The 24,301-nt window shown below is 41.6% G+C and overlaps 1 protein-coding gene across 1 annotated transcript in view; it reads right to left on the bottom strand.

Moving 5' to 3' along the window:
- Positions 1-11,568, bottom strand: part of LOC106590285 (vesicular, overexpressed in cancer, prosurvival protein 1) — a 96,425-nt gene extending 84,857 nt beyond the window's left edge. The window contains exon 1 of the mRNA XM_014181130.2: positions 10,965-11,568. Within this exon, the coding sequence (XP_014036605.2) occupies positions 10,965-11,015 (51 nt within the window). The 5' untranslated portion in view covers positions 11,016-11,568. The remainder of the gene's footprint in view (positions 1-10,964) is intronic.
- Between the last annotated feature and the right edge of the window lie 12,733 nt (positions 11,569-24,301).

The following is a 24,301-nucleotide window of genomic DNA, read 5'->3' as shown; positions in this document are numbered from 1 at the left end:
AAGAATGTTAGTGTTCTGCCATGGCCAGCGAAGAGCCCGGATCTCAATCCCATTGAGCACGTCTGGGACCTGTTGGATCAGAGGGTGAGGGCTAGGGCGATTCCCCCAGAAATGTCTGGGAACTTGCAGGTTCCTTGGTGGAAGAGTGGGGTAACATCTCACAGCATGAACTGGCAAATCTGGTGCAGTCCATGAGGACATGCACTGCAGTACTTAATACAGCTGGTGGCCACACCAGATACTGACTGTTACTTTTGATTTTGACCCCCCCACCCCCCCTTTGTTTAGGGACACATTATTCAATTTCTGTTAGTAACATGTTTGTGGAACTTGTTCAGTTTATGTCTCGGTTGTTGAATCTTGTTATGTTCATACAAATATCTACACATGTTAAGTTTGCTGAAAATAAACGCAGTTGACAGTGAGAGGACGTTTCTTTTTTTGCTGAGTTTATAATATGACGTCCATCTAACCTGGACATCATATTGTGGCACTGACCCAAGGATAAAGACAGTGAATATGCACACTCACCGGGGATATGGCGTTTGTTCTCCACAGGTGCCAATAATATAGGCTACTGTTCGCTCAATTAAGTTAAGAATGTTGATAAAGACAGATTGGAGTCTTTTCATTCTTATCTCTTTACAGCAATAGCCATTTGTTTTCCAAACAGTTTTTCCATGATTTGTATTTTAAAATATTGTGATATGCCTGGCTGGTTCTCTCTGCTTTTCACTGACAGTTAGAACTCAACAATCATCCATTTGGTATTTGCAGCATGTGCTGCCCAAATTGCGGACCCTTCCGACTGTAGGCTAAAACAACTCCGTTTCTTTGTTTTTTAAGCCAATGATCCTCTGTGGCCAAATCATGCTTTCTGGTGTTGTAGCCTATTTTGAATGGTTTTATTTATTTTTGTAGACAGGAGTAAGACAATTAGGCTACATAATTGTAGTCTGTGGTTGTGAGGCCGGTTGGACGTACTGCCAAATTCTCTAAAATGATGGAGGCGGCTTATGGTAGAGAAATTCCTGCAGTCAGCATGCCAATTGTACGCACCCTCATTACTTCAGACATCTGTGGCATTGTGCTGTGTGACAAAACGGCTCATTTTAGAGTGGCCTTTTAATGTCCCCAGTACAAGGTGCACCTGCGTAAATGTCATGCTGTTTAATCAGATTGTTGATATGCCACACCTGTCAGGTGGATGGATTATCTTGGCATGGGGGAAATGTTCACTAACAGGGATGTGTACAAAATTGGAGAGAAATACATTTTTTGTGCGTATGGACAATTTCTGGGATGTGTTATTTCAGCTCATGAAACATGGGATCATGGGCTCGTGGTAATGGCTGGAACGGTTTCAAACCCATGGAAACCACGTTTGGCTCCGTTCCATAAATTCCATTCCAGCCATTACAATGAGCCTGTCCTCCTATAGCTCCTACCACCAGCCTCCTCTGATGGTGCGTTTATATTTTTGTTCAATATAGATGGAAAGAACGTCATTACCCACTGGAGACTTGAAGACAGCTGAAGTTGTACTCTACACACAACTTGTTTTTATTTGCGAGGTAAGCTACTTTTTTTCTTCTCTCTGCTGGTGATCCTTCAAAATTTTGGAAAACAGTTAATGCACTGAAGCGTACACATTTCTCTTCTTCCCTGCCTAAGCAACTTCCGTTTGACTAAGTCATCTAAACTGAGAAGAATGGGATAAATGATGCTCTTAAGCATAATTTTTATCTCGGCAGGCTTTTTATTTGGTTTAATTGAGCCTGGTCAGTTAATCAATTTTCTCTTCCCTCTGCCAGCCTCTAGCTGACTCTACGGTTAGCCCGTCAACTTCCAGTGAATCTGTTTTCATTTCAACAATTTACTGCCCGAAATGTGCTAGACGCCTTGCTTAAGATTGATGTAAAAAATATATATATATTCTAGGGTTGATTTGCTTGAACCATTTTTGCTGCAACTCTGCCCCCCGATTGCTGAATCCCCAAGGTTTGGAAGGAAGGCCTATGTGTTCCCCCTTCACAAAAGGTGCTGAACCTTGTGACCTAAATAATAAAAAAAATCACCCTAATTCTAAACTTCCTGCCTAGTTAAAATATTAGAATCCTTGATTCATTCTCAGCTAAGATATTTATCTTTAAAATGTATTCCAAATGTACATCAGTCAGGTTTTAGACCAGGTCATAGCATCATCTCTGCCGCATTCCTAGTTATACATGTGGTTAACAGTATGAATAAAAGGCAACATTGCGCTGTCCTATTCATTGACCTGTGAAAGGCCTTCGATGCTGTTGATCACTCACTGCTAATGCAGAGGCTTTCCTCAAATTGGCCTAGGCCAGGCTGCATGTAACTGGTTTAGAAATCACTTTAGATACACATTCTGTTGGTGTTAAATCTGATTTTCTGGACATAACGAAAACTGTCCTGCAGGGGTCAATTCTGGGTCCTGTACTTTTCACATGAACAATATTGACTTCTGTCCAAAATTGTTTTTACCTGTCCTTGTATGCCGATGATACTGTTGTGTATGTTATTGCCCCCGCGATTGACCAGGCTCGATCTGAACTACAGTCTGCCTTCATTGTACTACAGAAAAACTTTGACCTGAAATTAGTATTGAATGCAGGTAAAATTAAGTACATGCTGTTCTCTAGAGCGCATAAAAATAACTGATGATTTAAACCTATGTACTTTGGATGGGGTCCCTATTGATCGTGCCTCTGCTTACAAATATCTGGGCATCTGGAAAGAAGACAAGCTGTCTTTTTAAAAAGCATATTGATGAGTTAGTTAAGCTGAGAAAAAAAATGGTCTTCTATAGAAATAGGTAATGCCTCTCGCTAAATAGTAGAAAGCAGATTATTCAGTCAACGTTCCTATCGGTGCTAGACTATGGCGACATCCATTTGAACGCAAATGCCACTTCATTAAAGCCGTACGATGCAGTTTATAATCGTGCACTTCCCCTTTTTTAATCGGCGACAGTTTTAGTGTTCATCACTGCATTCTCTACCTTTTTTAATCGGCGACAGTTTTAGTGTTCATCACTGCATTCTCTACCTTTTTTAATGGGCGACAGTTTTAGTGTTCATCACTGCATTCTCTACCAGAAAGTTGGTTGGCCCTCTGATGTCATGTAGGCTGATACATTGCTATGTTTTCATGTATAAAGCCCTTTATACTAACACCCACTGTATTGAACATCATTACTAAAACTTTAGACTTTGAGTTACCACACCCGGTCTCAGGGGTGGCCAACTCTGGAAATTCCTTTGGTCTCCGAGTTAACTAAAAGCCGATTTACCTTGCATCATATTTGTAGAACAATATTCAAAATGTTCTTAAATTGGATGTTTTGGTACCTCTAGGGCAATTCAGCAAGTTGATTGAGGGTGGCAAGTAGCCTAGTGGTAAAGAGCGTTGGGCAAGTAACCGGAAGGTCGCTGGTTTGAATCCCCGAGTTGACTAGGTGAAAAATGTCGATTTGTCCTTGATTAACCCTAATTGCTCCTGTAAGTCACTCTGGATAAGCGTGTCTGCTAAAATGATTGAGGATCTTATTACTGATGTGTTAGTTTTTTATGACAGTGTTTTTCTTTCTGCTTGCATTTTGTATTTATATTTCGATGTTAGTATTTTTTGTAATCCAGGGCTCATCTGTAAAAAGAGACCTTAGTCTCAGGATGACTCCCTGAAAATAAAGGTTCAATAAAATAAGCGTTTGACATACTTTCTTCATAAGCATATCAAAATGATATTTACAGCATAAAATGTTGTCTTTGTAACAAACACACATTGATTTTGTGGATAAATATGTACACTCAAGCTGGGCGATGTTTGTGCACTGTCCACATGTAGTCTACACCTTTTGTAGGAATATTAGCTAGTTGTTGTGGGATTTGTCCCCCGGGAAAGATCTAACAGCGGACATAAGGAGAGACGAGACGAGACAAAAATAGCCAGTTATAGAATATTGTTTTGTAGGGTAACTATCTCCAGACTGGGCATTCAATTCATGGTTGACAACATTTCCATGATAACCTGCATTTACATAATGTGATGAAACGTTGAAATTAAGTTGCATGCTACTTTCGTAGCAAGATGTTGTAGAACTATAGTAGTGTCTTTATGAAAACACATTCCAGCCATTGGCTCTTGTCATAACTGATTTAACAGAGAAATATCAGCTAGACAGCTGATATCTCCAAGCTATGCTCGCTAGCTGCTGTCAGCTTGGCTAAACACAAGGTCAGAGCAGGCTTTAGCATACACAAATAACTGAATTAGATCACCATCTTAAGATGGTGAATCGTTCTCTCCATAGCAAAGCTAGCTTAGCTTACTTACCTTGCTGTACTTACTATTGCTGGGTTCCAACTGGTGGCCCTTTTTACATAAAAGACTTTAAAAACACCAGGAAATCAGCTCTAAGTGATTTTAATTTCTACGTATAACAGAGACACTGATCGTATACAAATGCAAGCAAGGTTTGAGAAATGATTGTTTTAGTCAAATACTGTGTGTGTTTGGGCATCTTGCTGTCAAGAAATTAATTATTGCACTACTGCCATTTTTGTGATTGAATGGCAAAAGGCATACCCAAGAAACACCCACATCAAACCACACCCTAGACAACTCTCGTTTGCCTTCGGTCATGTCCGCTAGCACTTCTCAATGAGGATTCATGAAAAACAAGGCCAAAATCAGGACGTGCACTCGTCCTTTAAAGGCATGCTAAATATAATTACAAAATAATTACGCTCAGACAGGCCGCATCCACTAAGCCTCGAAACTAACTTCTTATTAAATGGGTGACTGCACAGAGCAATGCCTGTCTAACACATATAGGGCGTACAGTGGCCTAAAAAGGTCAAACGATGGAGGACAAAAAAATATGTTTTGTCACACACTGGATAGGTGTGTTGTGTTACTTGGTCAGCCATAGTAGTATGGCACCCCTGGAGCAAATTAGGGTTAAGTGCCTTGATCAAGGGCACAGCAACACATTTTTCACCTTGTCAGCTCAGGTATTGGAACCAGCAACCTTTCAGTTACTGGCCCTACGCTCTAACTGCTAGGCTACCAAATCTTATACATCAAGACACGTACACTCGATTTCAGCTCAAATCAAAGTTCATTGGTCGCGTACACAGATGTTGTTGTAGGTGCAGTGAAATGCATGTGTTTCTAGCTCCAACAATGCAGTAATACACACATCATCCAAGAAGTTTAAAACAAATAATATCAGAAAGAGCAACAGAGTGGGGAACAAACAAACAAACAAACAATATAAATGATTAATGGTATGTATAGACAGCATATGAATAGGAAAAGGTATGTACAGCAGTAGTTATATAGGATGAGCCATGACCAGAATACAGTATATACATTGCATTCGGAAAGTATTCAGACCCCTTCCCTTTTTCAACATTTTGTTATGTTACAGCCTTATTCTAAAATGGATTACCCCATATTTAAAAAAAAAAAACGTATTTACATAAGTATTCAGACCATTCGCTATGAGACTCGAAATTGAGCATCCTGTTTCCGTCAATCATCCTTGAGATGTTTCTACAACTTGAATGGAGCACACCTATTGTGAATTCAATTGTTTGGACATGATTTGGAAAGGCACACACCTGTCTATATAAGGTTGACAGTGCTTGTCAGAGCAAAAACCAAGCCATGAGGTTGAAGGAATTGTCCGTAAAGCTCCAAAACAGTATTGTGTCGAGGCACAGATCTGGGGAAGGGTACCAAAACATTTCTACAGCATTGAAGGTCCCCAAGACCACAGTGGCCTCCTTCATTCTTAAATGGAAGAAGTTTGGAACCACCAAGACTCTTCTTAGAGCTGGCCGCCCAGCCAAACTGAGCAGGGAGGTGACCAAGAACCCGATGGTCGTTCGGAAAGAGCTCGAGAGTTCCTCTGTGGAGATGGGAGACCCTTCCAGAAGGACATCCATCTCTGCAGCATATTACAAATCAGTTCTTTATGGTAGAGAGGCCACACGGAAGTCACTCCTCCAAAAAGGCACCTAAAGGTCTCTCAGACCATAAGAAACAAGATTCTCTGGTCTGATGAAACTAAAATTGAACTCTTTGTCCTGAATGCCAAGCGTCACATCTGGAGGAAACCTGGCACCATCCCTACAGTGAAGCATGGTGGTGGAAGCATCACGCTGTGGGGATGTTTTCAGTGGCAGGGACTGGGAGACTAGTCAGGATGGAGGGAAAGATGAACAGAGAATGTACCGAGAGATCCTTGATGAAAACCTGCTCCAAGTCTCTGAATGTCCTTGCGTGGCCCAGCCAGAGCCCGGACTTGAACATCTCTGGAGAGATCTGAAAATAGCTGTGCAGCGACACTCCCCATCCAAACTGACAGAGCATGAGAGAATCTGCAGAGAAGAAATGGGAGAAACTACCCAGATACAGGTGTGCTAAGCTTGTAACGTCATAGGGGCGGCAGGTAGCCTAGTGGTTAGAGCGTTAGACTAGTAACCGAAAGGATGCAAGATCGAATCCCTGAGCTGACAAGATAAAATTCTGTTGTGCTGCCCCTGTTCCTAGGCTGTCATTGAAAATAAGAATTTGTTCTTAACTGACTTGCCTAGTTAAATAAAGGTAAAATAAAAAAATACCCAAGAAGAATTGAGGCTACATTATAATCACTGCCAAAGGTGCTTCAACAAAGTGTTGAGCGATTTGTCTCAATACTTACGTAAATGTGATTTAAGTTTTTTGTTTTTAATACATTTTCTAAAAATCTTTTTTTTTGTCGTTATTGGGTATTGTGTGTAGATTGATAAGGGAAAAAAACATTGAGTCAATTTTAGAATAAGGCTGTAACGTAATAAAATGTGGAAAAAGTCAGGGGGTCTGAATACTTTCCGAATGCACCGTACATAGGAAGTGGGTAGAACAGTATGTAAACATTATTAAAGTGACCAGTGTTCAATGACAGTCTCTAAGGTGCAGGGTAGAGTACCAGGTGGTAGCCAGCTAGTAACAGTGACTAAGGTTCATGCCAGGGTACTGGGAGGAGGCCGGCTATTGGGGACTGTTTAACAGTCTGATGTCCTGGAGATAGAAGCTGAGTTAATGCAGTGCATTAACGAAAGTTCACAAAACATAAACATAACAGCATCTTACACAAAGAGGAGCCCATAGGCAGTCTATCTATACTACAGCTCTTACTTATCCAGCCCTCTCCTAGTCACAGAGCTGCCAGCTAAGCACAAATGGAAGAGAGAGAGAAAGCGAGAAGAGGAGAGAGAAAGGGAGGTTAATGCAATCGTTGGCAAGCTGCACCCCAGATGGACGGTGAATCCTGGCCTCCCAGCATGGCGAGGCAGACTCTGTACTCACAGGGTCGTTGAACTGCAATCTCTACATTAAACCTCCATCTCCACAGAACCATACATTAAACCTCTTCACAGAAGCTTCTGGTCACATAACTGCTGGAGAGCCTTCCGCTGCCAGTGAGCCGGCCCGAGCCGGATGAGGACATGACACTTTACATTATAACCAGTCTCTCTCACTGTCGAAAGGTGGCTATGTATAAGAGGGTTGGTTAAGTTTCCACTTGACACTGAATAAATACATATTTGATGGTTTATGTATTCCTATTGGTTGGTTGAATTTACACTGAACAAAAATCTAAAACGCAACGTGTTGGTCCCATATTTTCTGAGCTGAAATAAATCCCAGAAATGTTTGATATGCACAAAAAAATGTATTTCTCTCAAATGTTGTGCACAAATTTGTTTACATCCCCGTTAGTGAGCATTTCTCTTTGCCAAGATAATCCATCCACCTGAGATGTGTGGCATATCATGAAGATGATTAAACAGCATAATCATTACACCGGTGCACCTTGTGCTACGGACAATAAAAGGCCACTAAAATGGGCAGTTGTGTCACACAACACAAATGCCACAGATGTCTCATGTTTTGAGGGAGTGTGCAATTGGCATGCTGACTGCGGGAATGTCCACCAGAGCTGTTGCCAGAGAATGTAATGTTAATTTCTCTACCATAAGCCGCCTCCAATGTAGTTTTAAGTGTATGATCTGTGTAGTAATATTATTTGTATCTAAGTGCCATTTGCATTGCTAGTTACAGCCTAATGTTAGCTAGCTAGCTTACATTGAACCTAGCTAGTTGGCTAGCTTTAGCTACAAGCAAATTCATTCAGGGTAGTAACGTTTTGAGTTGGGATTATGATTAATTGTTTAGCTAGCTACATATCTAAACAAAAGACTCCACTATGCAAGTAACCATTTCACTTATTTTCCTGTAATAAAGAATACAAATTAGCTAAAGTAAAGACGTTGTCAGCTATATGATATGGTCATTATTTGAAATGGCTAGCCAGCTAACTTAACATTAGCGAGCTTGTTACAAACCAAAACATTGTTTACAAAATTACTTTTAGTTGCCTGGTTTGCTAGATTGACATTTACTAAATTCATTTTTAAACGGATTGGTTTATTGATGTTAAAATACACCATTTGTGCTATTTTGGACTACCAGGCTGCCGATACCATGCAGCCTATAATTTTTGTGTTTATACTTTTTCATAATGACGACGACAAGTTTGATGTCGGACGACAATAGAATGTTCATAATGTCACTGCGAAAACTGTCTACAGACATGTCGATAGACGTAGAATAAACCAGCCTTTAGTCTTGAAATCGTTGGTTGTTTAGTACACTACCGTACTCTCTCTGTTTAGCGAATGGCCTCACATGTGAATTCTTAAAGAGATGGGTGGGGCTAAGGCTTAAGAGGGCGTGAACAATGCTGAATGGGTGTAGACAAAGAGGGTGTACCAAAACATTCAAGGGGGGCCATTTTCTCAAAAGTGGGGTTACAAGTCTATCAACTTTCAAAGCAGAATTACTTTCCCATTGTTCCTCAACTGTAGTGTATTTTCTAGCTCTAAATCTCTACTTTTATCCAATATAAAAAAAAAAACGATTTAAAATGTTGATACATAAGACCGGATCGACCCGGTTGGTCATATGTGTGTGTGGTACCTGAGATATTGGGGCATCTTAGGATGTGCTTTTCTATGTTATTGCTGTAAGAGTGAGTTGGCTAGCATGCTCTAATTGTAATGGTCGCATTATCTGAATTAGCAGGGAGCTATTTCCATGCTAACAGACGAATCACGAATCTACAGCAATCAACATACTGTTGTCCTGCACATGTATTGTGTTACCTTTTTGTCTATCGTCAGGTACCTACCTGCATTTATTATATTTTGTACTATTTTTGTCTTTGATTACAAAATACACAGTCTGATATTGACATGCAAGCGACGAATCACGACTCTACAGCCATCAACATACGATTGTCCTGCACATCTAATGTGCTACCTAGTGTCTATCGTAAGAATAAACACCAATCAACTGGGATCGCTGGCTGGACAGTCCTGTCATTAAAAAACACAATGCAAGAGTTACACAAAGTACGATTAAATCTGTTACACTGGTGACTTCTCTGGACAGCTATTACATATGCCCAAGCAAATCAACTGATCTGCCTTTCCAACAATGCACCCAAATATTTCACTATTACTAGTAAAGCAGACCACTTCTGGATCTTCTTCATGAGCAAGCAAAGCCTAGTAATTGCAGCTTAGGCTAGAATTTATGCATTTGCTCTCACTTTATTAAATCAAATAAGTAGTCAGATTTTCAGTGGTAATCATGTATTTCTTATCCACGATTTTACACTTTTTGGGAGGTAGGTTGGTGGTGGGTGAAAGCAGATTGGTGAACATGGTATAACTTGGAATCTATTCAACTTGATGTGGGACTGTTTTTCATGCCTAGGATCACAAGGCAGCCTTTAGTTACTATGCCCCCAAAACACACATTTTTAGCTTTGCTTCTACTTATGCTTGTTAGTCATTCAGTTTTTATTGTTATATATATTTTTTATTGTCTTGTGTTTGCTGTGTAGTAAATATTTCAGTTTTTATTTATTGTTTTAATTAGTTTTTTCCCTGTTAAGCACATTGTGTTGCATTCCATGTCTGAAATGTGTTGTATAAATAAAGCTTGATTTGATTTTGAACTGAGTGTGTGTCGGTGTGTGTGTGAAATATAGTCTTTTACTGATGGACTAAACAAAACCTATTACACTAGTTTTTACTCTAATAACATGAATGAAATAAAATATTATAGGACATGAGCATCCATACAAAGCCAAGTACAGGACAGCGTGATATCCTCCACAGAGCAAGGACAAGGTTCAACAGACTTTAAAAGCATGGCAAAATTCAAAAGGGAAGTAAATATATATTGTAATGCAAGCAATAACACTTGACAGAATCCCTAACAAAGACTTCTTACAGTGTTATGATAGTCCAAGTGCACAAAAAACGTTTTACAAATCATGGCAGATTATTAGAAAACAATTATAGAAATGGTTATCTGCAACAACAAAAAATCGGTAAAATTGTCAAATTTTTTAACAATCTTCCACATTGTGAATTTCAGTGGGTTAAGAGGATAATTCCCCATGTATGTTTCTCAAGTACAAAGAAAACAAATGTGTTGCCCCTGAAGAGTTTGTAAGAGCCTATAGGCTACTGTTTATTTTTTTTAAACCTATATTGTTGGGGCTTGATAAAGTTAGGAACCCAGACAGTATCACGTATGGTTATGCAGCAGTAAAATAATTTCCATCTTGCCTTGGTTAATTTTACATACATGAAGATTTATGTTGGACAAAAAGACAAAGGATATCCAAATTATACTGTAGCCTACAGTGCATGCCATCTGAGGAAGGGGGCAAACAAAAACACCATATTCACCAAAAATGAAATAATTGACCATTAAAATAATAATTTTAGCAAAATGTAGAACGTTATCCCATAAAACGCCCGTTTGACAACATCGGCTTTTCTATTGACAACTAAAGGACTGCTCACCTCTAAAAATATCCAAAACGTCAGGACTATCCAAGGGAGTAGATTCTTCATCTCTACTTGCCGAATTATAAACTCCGCTTTTTGAAAGGAAAGATGGAAGAAAAAAAAGTCCTTATCACAATGTCGATTTCATATAGCGCTACAAAACGTTGAGCAGCTTCCCGTATCACACAAAGCAAAGCATACGACCTGCAAGCCTTCGAGTAGCCCCGCTGTCAATGCGGGATAGGAGCAGGGAGCAGTGACAGCCCAATGTCGGCTTGAGTCCCTATTAGGTCAGTGGCATTGTTTCCGCGACTAGATAACCTCAAAGAATAGGCATGAGAAGTGTTTCTTTTGAAGCAAAACTGCCCCAAAGAAAGATAATATTAGCGGTAAGAACGACTAATCCACTCCCCTTTTCGCTGATTAAACTACCCGAAGATTCCGCAAAGGTGACTCAAATAAGGTGAATCAAAAGGTTCCCTGTTGGGAAATTAGAATACTAATTAAATACGATATCTACTGTTGCCTAGTCCTAAAATTTGATATATACAATATGGTAACTAATATGAATAATCAGATTCTCTGACATCTCATGGAAGTGCAGTAGCCTAGTATAGTAGAGAGATGCTACAGTCTATTTTAGGTTTACAATGCAACCAGGACTGTCAAAGGAGGAGGGAGGGGGGCACAACACTGTATCATACATTGTCCCAAAAGGACTAATGCAGTAAAAACCACACAATAATCCAATCCAAAGTGACCAGAGTGCTTGTCTTTACGATCCTATGTGATTATTATGATGAATATACCACTGAGGAAACAAAACATTAACAACACTGGCTTTTTCCATGACATAGACTGATCAGGTGAATCCAGATGAAAGCTATGATCCCTTATATATGCCACTTGTTAAATCCACTTTAAGGGAAGGAGACAGGTTAAAGAAGGACTTTTACGCCTTGAGACAGTTGAGACATGGATTGTGTATGTGTGCCATTCATAAGGTGAATGGGCAAGACAAAACATTTAAGTGTCTTTGAACGGGGTATGGTAGTTGGTGCCAGGCGCACCGGTTTGTGTCAAGAACTGCAACGCTGCTGAGTTTTTCCATGCTCAACAGTTTACCGTGTGTATCAAGAATGGCCCACCACCCAAATGACGTACAGCCAACTTGACACAACTGTGGGAAGCATTGGAGTCAGCATGGGCCAACATACCTGTGGAACGCTTGACACCTTGTAGAGACCATGCCCTGATGAATTGGGTGTACAAACACTTGTTTTAACTCCCCTCCATCTAGATTTACATGGTCATTTCACTTTCCATAGTTTATTTTTGCTAGTATTTGAACAGTTGCAAGTAGACTACTTACAATGGGTACATACTTATTTCTTGTCTCTCGCATACAGGCACAGTCTAGCAACCTGAAAGTAAAAATAGTTTTCAAAAGAGAGAAAAAAAGACAGGTGAAAGCAGAAGTTTTTTTTTCTCCCCCTGGTGTATTCACCAATGTCCGTTGTCATGGAAGCAGTGTTCATCTAAAACAAAAGAAAAGAGAGTGGCAACGATGATGCTGTTTCACAACACACCTCTTGTGTTTAATTGGCCTGTCTTTGTAATGACTGAGGATCATTGGCTGTGATAAATGGACGCCATCTTGCCTTCAACCACTTTGTTGGCTTGACAATGTCTTGTAATTCGAATGATGTCTGAAGTAGCCTAACTCGTACAAGGAAGAAACCTTGAATTATTAGTAATGTGTGATTGGATGGGATAGCCTTGTCCTAAAAATGTTCTAGTCGACTGATCTTATCAGGAGCGTGAAAAACATATACATATACATAAGACTTTAAAATCCATATAATTAAACAGAACACTTATGCGTTTCTCTATGGTTGGGTTTACACAGTTTGCTGTGTTTACATAGTTTACATAGTTTGCCCAATATATGCCAAAAGAGCTGATCTGATATGTCAAAAGACCAATTACAATTTTTTTAAAAATGTTTTATGGGCTGCCATTGTGTTGTGCATATAAATTTAAATACATAGTCCTGTTTACTTTACAACATAAACATGGGAATCATGTTTGTTTAGACTGTTTTAAATCACAGCAATTTTCAAAACGGCAATATCTTATATTTCACAGAGTTATGGCTGAATGACAACATGAATAACATACAGCTGGCGGGTTTTACGCTTTTTCAGGATAGAACAGCAGCCTCTGGTTAGACAAGGGGTGACGGTCTATGTATATTTGTAAACAACAGCTGGTGCAAGAAATCTAAGGAAGTCTGTAGACCACACTATTGAGATTTCATGTATATTCTTCGTAGCTGTCTATTTACCACCACAAACCAATGCTGGCATTAAGACCGCACTCAATGAGCTGTATACGGCCATAAGCAAACAGGAAAACGCTCAGCCAGAGGCGGCGCGCCTAGTGGCCGGGGACTGTAATGCAGGGAAACTTACATCTGTTTTACCTAATTTCTACCAGCATGTTAAATGTGCAACCAGAGGGGAAAAAAAACTCTAGACCACCTTTACTCCACCCACAGAGACACGTACAAAGCTCTCCACTCACCATCCATTAGGCATATCTGACCAAAATTCTATCCTCCTAATTCCTGTTTACAAGCAAAAACTAAAGCAGTAAGCACCAATGACTCGGCCATTAAAAAAGTGGTAATATGAAGCAGATGCTAAGCTACAGGACTGTTTTGTTAGCACAGACTGGAAAATGTTCCAGGATTCTTCCGATGGCATTGAGGAGTACACCACATCAGTCACTGACTTCATCAATAAGTGCATCGATGATGTCGTCCCCACAGTGACCGTATGTACACACCCCAACCAGAAGCCATGGATTACAGGCAACATCTGCACTGAGCTAAAGGGTAGAGTTGCCACTTTCAAGGAAGCTTATAAGAAATCACGCTATGTCCTACAATGGACCATCAAACAGGCAAAGCATCAATACAGGACTAAGACTGAATCGTACTATAAAAGCTCCGACGCTCGTCGGATGTTTATTTATTTGAACCTTTATTTAACTAGGCAAATCAATTAAGAACAAATTCTTATTTACAATGAAAGCCTACCAAAAGGCAAAAGGCCTCCTCTGGGTAACGGGGCCTGGGATATAAAAAAAATAAAAAAAATACAGTGTAAATGTCACGTATACTGCCTCTCCGGCCTCTCGGTCATCAGGCTGCTTATGATCCCGCACACCTGTCACCATCGTCTCGCGCACCTGTACCTCATGACAATCACCTGGACTCCATCACCTCCTTGATTATCTTCCCTATATCTGTCACTCCACTTGGTTCTTTCCTCAGGTGCTATTGACTCTGTTTTCATGTCGGTGCGTTGTTTGCGTTTCGTGTTCATTCTTTCTTTTATTTATTTATTTATTAAAACACTCACTGCCTGAAATTGCTCCCCGACTCTCAGCGCACTCGTTACAGTAAATATAGGACAAAACACACATCACAACGCCACATAAAGAGAGACCTAAGACAACAACATAGCAAGGAAGCAACACATGACAACACATCATGGTAGTAAACACAACATAACAATAACATGGTAGCAACACAACATGGTAGCAGCACAAAACATGGCACAAACATGATTGGGTACAGACAACAGCACAATGGGAAAGAAGGTAGAGACAACAATACATCACATGAAGCAACCTCAACTGTCAGTAAGAGTGTCCATGATTGAGTCTTTGAATGAAGAGATTGAGATACAACTGTCCAGTTTGAGTGTTTGTTGCATCTCGTTCCAGTCGCTAGCTGCAGCGAACTGAAAAGAGGAGCGACCCAGGGACGTGTGTGCTTTGGGGAACTTTAACAGAATGTGACTGGCAGAACCGGGTGTTGTATGTGGAAGATGAGGGCTGCAGTAGATATTTCATATGTGGGAGTGAGGCCTAAGAGGGTTTTATAAATAAGCATCAAACAGTGGGTCTTGCGACGGGTATAGGGAGATGACTAGTTTACAGAGGAGTATAGAGTGCAGTGATGTGTCCTATAAGGAGCATTGGTGGCAAATCTGATGGCCGAATGGAAAAAGAAATGGTGGCAGGGCTTGCAAACTATTACAGACAACAAAGGGAAGCACAGCCGCGAGCTGCCCAGTGACACGAGCCTACAAGATGAGATAAATTACTTCTTTGCTCGCTTCGAGTCAAGTAACACTGAAACATGCATGAGAGCATCAGCTGTTCCTAATGACTGTGTGATCACACTCTCCGTAGCCGATGTGAGTAAGACCTTTTAAAAACACGTCAACATTCACAAGGCAGCAGAGCCAGACGGATTACCAGGACGTGTACTCCGAACATGCGCTGACCAACTGGCAAGGGTCTTCACTAACATTTTCAACCTGTCTCTGACTGAGTCTGTAATACCAACATGTTTCAAGCAGACCACCATAGTCCCTGTGCCCAAGAACACTAAGGTAACCTGCCTAAATGACTACCGACCCGTAGCACTCACGTCTGTAGCCATGAAGTGCTTTGAAAGGCTGGCATGGCTCACATCAACACCATTACCCCAGAAACCCTAGACCCACTCCAATTTGCATACCGCCCCAACAAATCCACAGATGATGCAATCTGTATTGCACTCGACACTGCCCTTTCCCACCTGGACAAAAGGAACAACTATGTGAGAATGATATTCATTGACTACAGCTCAGCGTTCAACACCATAGTGCCCTCAAAGCTCATCACTAAGGTAAGAACCCTGGGACTAAATCAAATCAATCAAATTTATTTTTATATAGCCCTTCGTACATCAGCTGATATCTCAAAGTGCTGTACAGAAACCCAGCCTAAAACCCCAAACAGCAAGCAAAGCATGTGAAAGAAGCACGGTGGCTAGGAAAAACTCCCTAGGAAAAACTCCCTAGAAAGGCCAAAAACCTAGGAAGAAACCTAGAGAGGAACCAGGCTATGAGGGGTGGCCAGTCCTCTTCTGGCTGTGCAGGGTGGATATTATAACAGAACATGGTCAAGATGTTAAAATGTTAAAATGTTCATAAATGACCAGCATGGTCAAATAATAATAATCATAGTAGTTGTCGAGGGTGCAACAAGCACGTCCGGTGAACAGGTCAGGGTTCCATAGCCGCAGGCAGAACAGTTGAAACTGGAGCAGCAGCACGGCCAGGTGGACTGGGGACAGCAAGGAGTCATCATACCAGGTAGTCCTGAGGCATGGTCCTAGGGCTCAGGTCCTCCGAGAGAAAGACAGAAAGAGAGAATTAGAGAGAGCATATTTAAATTCACACAGGACACCGGATAAGACAAGAGAAATACTCCAGATGTAACAGACTGACCCTAGCCCCCTGACACATAAACTACTGCAGCATAAATACTGGAGGCTGAGACACTAAACACCTCCCTCTGCAACTGGATCCTAGACTTCCTGACAGGCCAACCCCAGGTGGTAAGGGTAGGTAACAACACACCCGCCCCACTGATCCTCAACACGGGGGCCTCTCATGGGTGCATGCTCAGTCCCCTCCTGTACTCCCTGTTCACTCATGACTGCATGGACTGGCACAACTCCAACACCATCATCAAGTTTGCTGATGACCCAACAGTGGTAGGCCTGATCACCGACAACTATGAGACAGCCTATAGGGAGGAGGTCAGAGACCTGACAGTGTGGTGCCAGGATAACAACCTATCCCTCAATGTGATCAAGACAGAGGACATGATTGTGGACTACAGGAAAAGGATGACCGAGCACACCCCCATTCTCATCGACGAGGCTGTAGTGGAGCAGGTTGAGAGCTTCAAGTTCCTTGTTGTCCACATCACCAACAAACTATCATGGTCCAAACACACTAAGACAGTCGTGAAGAGGACACGACAAAGCCTATTCCCCCTAAGGAGACTGACAAGATTTGGCATGGGTCCTCAGATCCTCAAAAGGTTCTACAGCTGCACCATCGAGAGTATCCTGACTGGTTGCATCACTGCCTGGTATGGCAACAGCTCGGCCTTCGACCGCAAGGCACTAGATAGGGTAGTGCGTATGGCCCAGGACATCACTGGGTCCAAGCTTCCTGCCACCCAGGACCTCTATACCAGGCGGTGTCAGAGGAAGGCACTAAATATTGTCAAAGACTTCAGCCACCCATAGTCATATACTGTTCTCTCTGCTACCGCACGGCAAGCGGTACCGGAGCGCCAAGTCTAGGTCCAAGAGGCTTCTTAACAGCTTCTATCCTCAAGCCATAAGACTCCTGAACAGTTAATCAAAGGGCTACCCAGACCTCTCTTTTACGCTGCTGCTACTCTCTTTATTATCTATGCATCATCACTTTAACTCTAACTACATGTACATATTACCTCAATTACCTCGACTAACCGGTGCCCCCGAGCATTGACTCTGTACCGGTACCCCCAGTATATAGCCTCGCTTGTTATTTTACTGCTTACTAATTATTTGTTACTTTTATTTTCAATTTTTTACTTATCAATTGTTTTACTTAACACTTATTTTTCTTAAATCTGCATTGTTGGTTAAGGGCTTGTAAGTAAGCATTTCACTGTACGGTTTACACCTGTTGTATTTGGTGCATGTGACAAATAAAATGTGATTTGGTATGGTGTAGGCCTACAGCCTAATATACAGCACATAATCAGTGCATAAATGTAGGCCATCAAATGCCTTTTTTGACAGGACCACTTGCGGTGAACAATAAAAGCCTTGTAACACAAACACATTGCAATCAACCATCAGGACAACCAGCATGCTCATTTGGAAAACGTAAATGGCAAAATAGGAGAATGATGACCTGCAAATCTAAAGAGTAGCTTGACAGATTCCCTGTCAAAGTACTTAGACTGCATACAGCTCCAACCCTTTTCCCCACATCAGTTTCCTTCTCTTGTTATACTGTCATTTGGTAATTGTTGCTAATTATACAATTGCTGTCTGGAATCAGGCTGCAGTAATGCCATTTAATGGCTCTCGTGAGTTATGAAACCAGTAAATGGCATCTCTGCAGCCATTTACAATATATTGGCTGCTATATTCCAGAGCGAAAGCTTGAGCTTTTTTTGACATGTACAACACACTCCACCGTTTCTCCACCTCAAAGAGGATAGTAAAAATTGTGCTCATATTGTCTTCCCACACAATCAGAGTCTGGATATCATGAATTGGATCATACATTTTCTGCCAGGACAATCAGCGTTTGTAAGCAGATTTTTTTTTACATAACATGAAAACCTCTAAATTTTTCAATTCATCCGTTTAAATTCTTCTTAAATGGATTAAGTTCTTCTACAATGTGATGACCCATCCACATTTGGATAGTAACTATTAAGCTCCGGGTATCTATGCAAGGAGAAATTCGGAAAGAATAGTCCAATAATTTTATCTGGAAGCTTCTCACATAGGATTTGTTCTAGCCTAAAAACATGTAATAACTTGTGATTTTAGATGGAAAGCTGTGGCATCCTACAATACAAGAGAGCGACTTGGCCTCAATGTGAACTTTGTCAGTCAAGCAATTTTGAGAACACTGGTCTCTGTCTTGTCTTACTGAATTATAGATGCTACCTACTGTCTGTTCTTACAAACAGATGCTGCATTTAAAACGTTTTTCTGCAGTGCATTTTCCCAAGCTTTCTCCTATGGCAAAGTCTTGGCATCAGTGCATCTTATTCTCATTAACACACAGTGCAAAGCCAGAATAAAAAAGTCAGAATAAATTATCTTAAATCCAGTGCTTGAAATGGAGTCATTCTATAACCTTTGAATTATGAAATGAATCTAACTAATTACATCTGCAGTCAGTGGGTTCTATAAGATTCACCATTGAAGCTGCAGTTAAAACAGCATGTCTTCGGAGACTGTAATATTGACTGGGAGAGACTTAGACTCAGACATGCATTCAAATCTAGCGAAATCGACACAAATCCTCACAGTGCTCTAAACCCCTTATCTTTCTGGGTCCCCACTCAGAGCTGATCATCTCATTTGAGGAGACGGTCGTTCCTCTCCCTCCTGGCGGTGAGAGTAAACAGTGCTCAGATCCAGCACCCCTGCTGCACCCATGCTGCATAGCCTGGGATCTGAACCTCCTCCCTACAGCAGGAGGAAATCACAGGGGTGTGGAAAAGTGTGCCTGCTTATCAACCGTTACCGTGGCGGGACGCTTTAAGGGGAGAGAGCATTGTGGCCTTAACTCTCGTTCCATAATGAGAGTCTGTCTTTAGACGTGATTTGGAAGGGGCGGGTTGCAGCAGGGGTCGAAGGGAAGGATGGGGTAGAGAGAGAAAGATATCTGTTGTGTTAGCCTTTGATGGAAGCCCTTCCTTAAAGCCTTGTTATACAGAAGCTTTTGTGCCACACTAATAAGGACGATCCATTAAAATGAACACATCGGTCGGATAAGTCCCACGAGATAGACACTGAAGTCTACACTCTGTACAATGTGGTGAAGTCAGGGTACTATTTGTGGAGGAGTTGGTGGAATTGGGTTATTAACCAGGAAAGGTCAGTGGAAGAGCAGGGACAAAAAGGATATTGACATTAGCCGCAGAAAACTAGCTAATGACAACATCCATCCTATAGATTTGTGTAGATACATAATGGGGGTCGGCTATAGTGTCACTGTTGCTCTGTTGTCAACACAGCCAACGACACCTAACCCCATCGTTAGGATAGTGTGGAGGAACATAGCACAGGATAAGCATGTGATATACAGGGCATTGATAAGATGTGCCTTGCTATAACAACGAGGAAACAGCGGCAGGGTGATTAGATATCCACTCAACACGTTACCCTCACATTTCCCAATCATCCCCCTGCGTTCGATAGCATCATTCCACACAGCCCCATCATATTTGATCAGTATCACTGTATCCATTCACTCCAGGGAGTCAGGTGTGTTCTCTTTCTCTCTAATATTGCCAGGCAACTGGGGACTACCTGCAGGGCTGCAATGGGATGAAAATGAGCGATAGCAGCCTTCCTCCGTAGCCGTCGCTGTGATCCTGCTGTCACACAACCAATTACAGGCTAGATCAAGACCTCGACCTTGCCCTAGAAAACCCCCAACCTCGGAATTATCACAAACGGCATGTGTCCTAACGTGAAATGCGCATAACTCAAAACTTTTCTCAAATCTCCCACTGACTGGGTTTGTACGGGTATAATCTAAGAATCCATAACCAAATATTGAATGTCTGTCAAGAGACTAACACGTGGATCATGTTAGATTGAGTCTGACAGCCATAACCATCATAGGAAATATTTGCTATTAAGGGTAAACTTAAAAGTACACAACAACAACCATCAAACTAAGCCCTGATTAACCCCAGGGGTCCTGGACATTGCTTGGAGGCGGGCGCTGCTTGTGTACATTGGACCTTAGCCCATTTGTTAGAATATACATCCCCCTCCATCCACCCCTTGATCCACCTCCAGACATTAACCTTGTACAGTTTATTGTCACATGCCGATATGTACCAAGTAGACATTTCTAGATAGAGGAACATCAGCTTCTCCTGGAATGACAAAAGACTGCCCAAATTATAGTTCACTTGAGAGGTTGATCCTCATTGGTGACCTATGTTCCTCATGCAACAATGGGCCTGAGTACGATTTGTTTCCTTCTAATAGTTCAAAATCCTGAGTAAAGCCTGGTCAGTTGATTGGCCCAGCCAGGAGTAGATCTGACTTTTCCCCAGTAGAGGTTAAGAGACTTTTGGTAGTGGGGTCGTATTTGATGTTGGGAGGTTGACATCTGGGAAGTGAGTATAAGGGAACCATAAACAGCTCCAAATTAACTTTGAGCTGAGCCGACTCTGAAACAGTGGGCCAAGCTCACCAAGGAGTCAGCAGCGAGAATCTACAAATTCAATTTCAGTCTCATCATTTGCTCCAAATGACATCCATTCAGTCAAACATCCTAGTGTTCTACGCTGTAATTGGGGGAGAAGTGCTGCCTCCCTTCTCTTTTGTACAGTTTGCTTAATTCTCTGTGTCACATCATCCTACCGTGAGTGATGTTACACTATCTTATTACAGTACATGACATATCCCATCTGTAGTGTGTCTTCTGGCCAGTGGTATGGTACGGTGCACATTTTAGGATACCCTCAATCTGACATGTGAGTACACCATCTGTGGCGAGGGTACGGGATAGCTTGTGCCACCGTGGAAAGAAAGTTCTTGCCTTCTGGTCCGCCTTGCTACAGTACTGAATGCAGACAGTCAGCCTCAAAGGCAACAATTATCCCCCCATTGAGCCAGTGATGAGGCCCCCTAGTTGTATCAAAGGCGACAGGCTGAGTTGTGTAGTCAACTCTGTAGGGTACAACCAGGGACCTCCCGCAGTCCTACCATTCTGCAACACCAGTTTGAATGCACCAGCATGTGGAACTAAACAGTCTAGAGAATTTAGCACGAGGCAGACTGTTTTAGACCTTTCAGAGTGATATGGCTAGTTGTCATGGCAATGGGTAAGAAATTGTAAAGTAGAGAGGAAAACACACAGGCATAGAATTTGTTGCTACATTTATGATGATGAAAGCAGGATTGGAGCCCAGCCATTCTAGAGTATGGGGGACACAGAGTGAATACTGCTTTTTTGGGACAGACTCCTTGAGACACTGTGGAACACAACAACAGTGGCTGGCAGGAACACTAGGTCAGACTAAGAACATTACTAAAGACATCAGACCACTGCCTTCTCTTGTCTTGGCCCTCTTTTATATGCTGAAGGGGTTTCGAACTAAGCCGAAGGCTATTCTTATTATGCAAATAGGGCCTTCATGAATCTGGTGCAAGTCAAGCTAGTTTTCCCTGCAAACTGTGCAGTCCAGGGCCGGCTCTAGTCTTTTGGGGGCCCTAAGTGAGATTTGGTTGGGGCCCCCCACCTCGCGGCAAAACATTTGTAGCCCCCAACTTGACGGCGGAGAGAAATACACACACAAGTTCATTTCTGTCAATTCTACATATTTTTGCCATGGAGCAGAGAGAAAATGTTGCAATTTTATAACAAATGTAATGCAAGTCTACTCATTTGGCCATGGAGCAATGAGAAAAAATGTGCCATTTTACTTCCTGCAATTCTCATTACTTTGCCATGGGGTAGATAGACGTTTTTGCAGTTTTAAAGCCAATTTCCTACAATTCTACACACTTTGACATGACTTATGCCATGTTAATATGATGTCTGACTGAGAATGACTTACAAAATCAATGGGGGCCCCCTGGAGGTCAGGGCCCCTGGGTAACTGTCTCCATGCATGGTCTTTATTCGACTATGAATATTACAAGTTTAGATAGCTGGTTAGACTAACTACCAATCTATAAATGTACATGGCTAATGGTCAGCTAATTGACCCTTCACTAAGCCCCTCCCCAGATTTTTGGACAACCAATTGCTGCACTCCAATCGATAGCAATTGTCGTCAAGTCCGACACCTCTGACAAGCTCATGTTTGAAACACATGAAAGTCAATGAGGGAAGTGGGAAAAACTGTTTTCTTAAAAAAATAACATATTGTTTAAATGCTTAAATAACTGAAGCGTGCACCAGGGGTACTTTCTACTGTGATTCCTGAAATGCAAAGCCTGTTGGAGTATTTTTCAAATCCAAAATTACACTTTTGTTACATTGTTTGTTAGCTTGTTAGCTATCTCTCAGTCTCATTGACGACTAAATGTTGTTAACGCTAGCTAGCTGCTTAATATAACTTGTTTTCTCAAAATGTATGTTAGTTAGCTAAGTTAGCCATGTTATTAACTCCCTAGCAGCTGGGGGCCCTATGCGACCACTTATGTTGCTTATGCCTGGAGCCGGCCCTGACAAAGTCAAATGAACAAAACCCTGGGATCCTGCTAGAGAAGGGATATCAACAACAATAATAACAGATGGCTTAATGCATTTGGACACATTTAATTGTGTAATTGGGCTCCCGTGGTGCAGCGGTCTAAGGCAATGCATCTCAGTGCTAGAGGCGTCATTACAGACCCTGGTTTGATTCCAGGCTGTATCACAACCGGCTGTGATTGTGAGTCCCATAGGGCAGCGCACAATTGGCCCAGCATCGTTAGGGTATGGCCAGGGTAGGCTGTCATTGTAAATAAGAATTTGTTCTTAACTGACTTGCCTAGTTAAATAAATAATTGATTAAAAGTGAACTAAAAGGGCTCTGGTGTTGTTTTGAAGAATTGTTTACTTAGAAAACCGGTGCTGTATTTGGAAGACAGAGAGAGAAAGATCTGAGTTCTGCCCATTGGAATGGACTCGGTGGTTTGCTGCAATTTTAATTTGATTGTGTGATTGAATTGCAGGAGCATCGACACAGACAGTGCTAATGGGAAAAACAGGACGAGAGAGAGCACAAAGAAAGCCCTCCCTTAATCTTTCATTGTCTCCCATTTCAGTTGTTATCCCGACCGAATAACAATGATTTGGGAGTTATGGGTTATAACTCTCAGTCAATGTGTTGTTACCAGAGAGCTTGTCCATATCATGGAGCCACTCCACTAAAATCTGCAAAGAGCTGGCACAGAGAAATGGAAAACTTAAAGTCCAATCGAAACGAAAAGGAAGGAAATGCATACAAGCTACTGATTGATAATACTGATGACCCATCATTTGGTTCTATTTCCAGAGGGTTTTCGATTAGTAGTCCTATAGGGTTTTCTACTAGTCATTTCCAGGTCCAATGACAAGGACAGATTGGATTTAGTAGAACCTGTGTCCGAGCCAGTTCTTTCCACAGTGATTACATGTCACATGCTTTCCCCTTGTGATGAAAGCCTGTTCCACCAGTTTCCAAGGAAATGTACTATATTTCAATGTAAATATCACAACCCACCCAATTTCCTTCTGTAAGCCTGTGCTATTGGCCTCAGACAATAGACACTGCAGACATAGGATAGATACAGTCTGAACATCGTGATAGGCTATGCTGCCCTCTACAGGACAATATTTTCAGTGACATTGAAAAATTATTGTTCAGTCAAATCGCAGTAGAAATGTCAGAAATGTCAGTAGCCTAAAGATGATCCCTCTACTCGTTTCCTTGCCTTCATCTACACTGATGTGAAAGAACTGTGAAACTTTGACCAACTGGGTTTGAACCTGGGTCGTCTGTGCACCGCAAGACAGTGTCAACCAACTGAGCGAAAGCCTAGGGATTAGCTCAGGGGAGCTAACGCAAGTCTTCAGGTCTCAGGCAAGGTTACTCATTCAAGCATAGTTCAGCGAACCACCTCTGCTACAAAACCTACAAATAGGCATGCACCATATTGCTTTCTTCCATATTTTTCCACATCAGTGCAGATTAACCTAATCATT

The sequence above is a fragment of the Salmo salar genome, chromosome ssa29 (genome assembly GCF_905237065.1).
Source record: "Salmo salar chromosome ssa29, Ssal_v3.1, whole genome shotgun sequence".
In the NCBI taxonomy this organism is placed as follows: domain Eukaryota; kingdom Metazoa; phylum Chordata; class Actinopteri; order Salmoniformes; family Salmonidae; genus Salmo; species Salmo salar.
Note: the sequence above shows the minus strand (reverse complement) of the source record. Positions and strands in the feature narration are given on the sequence as shown.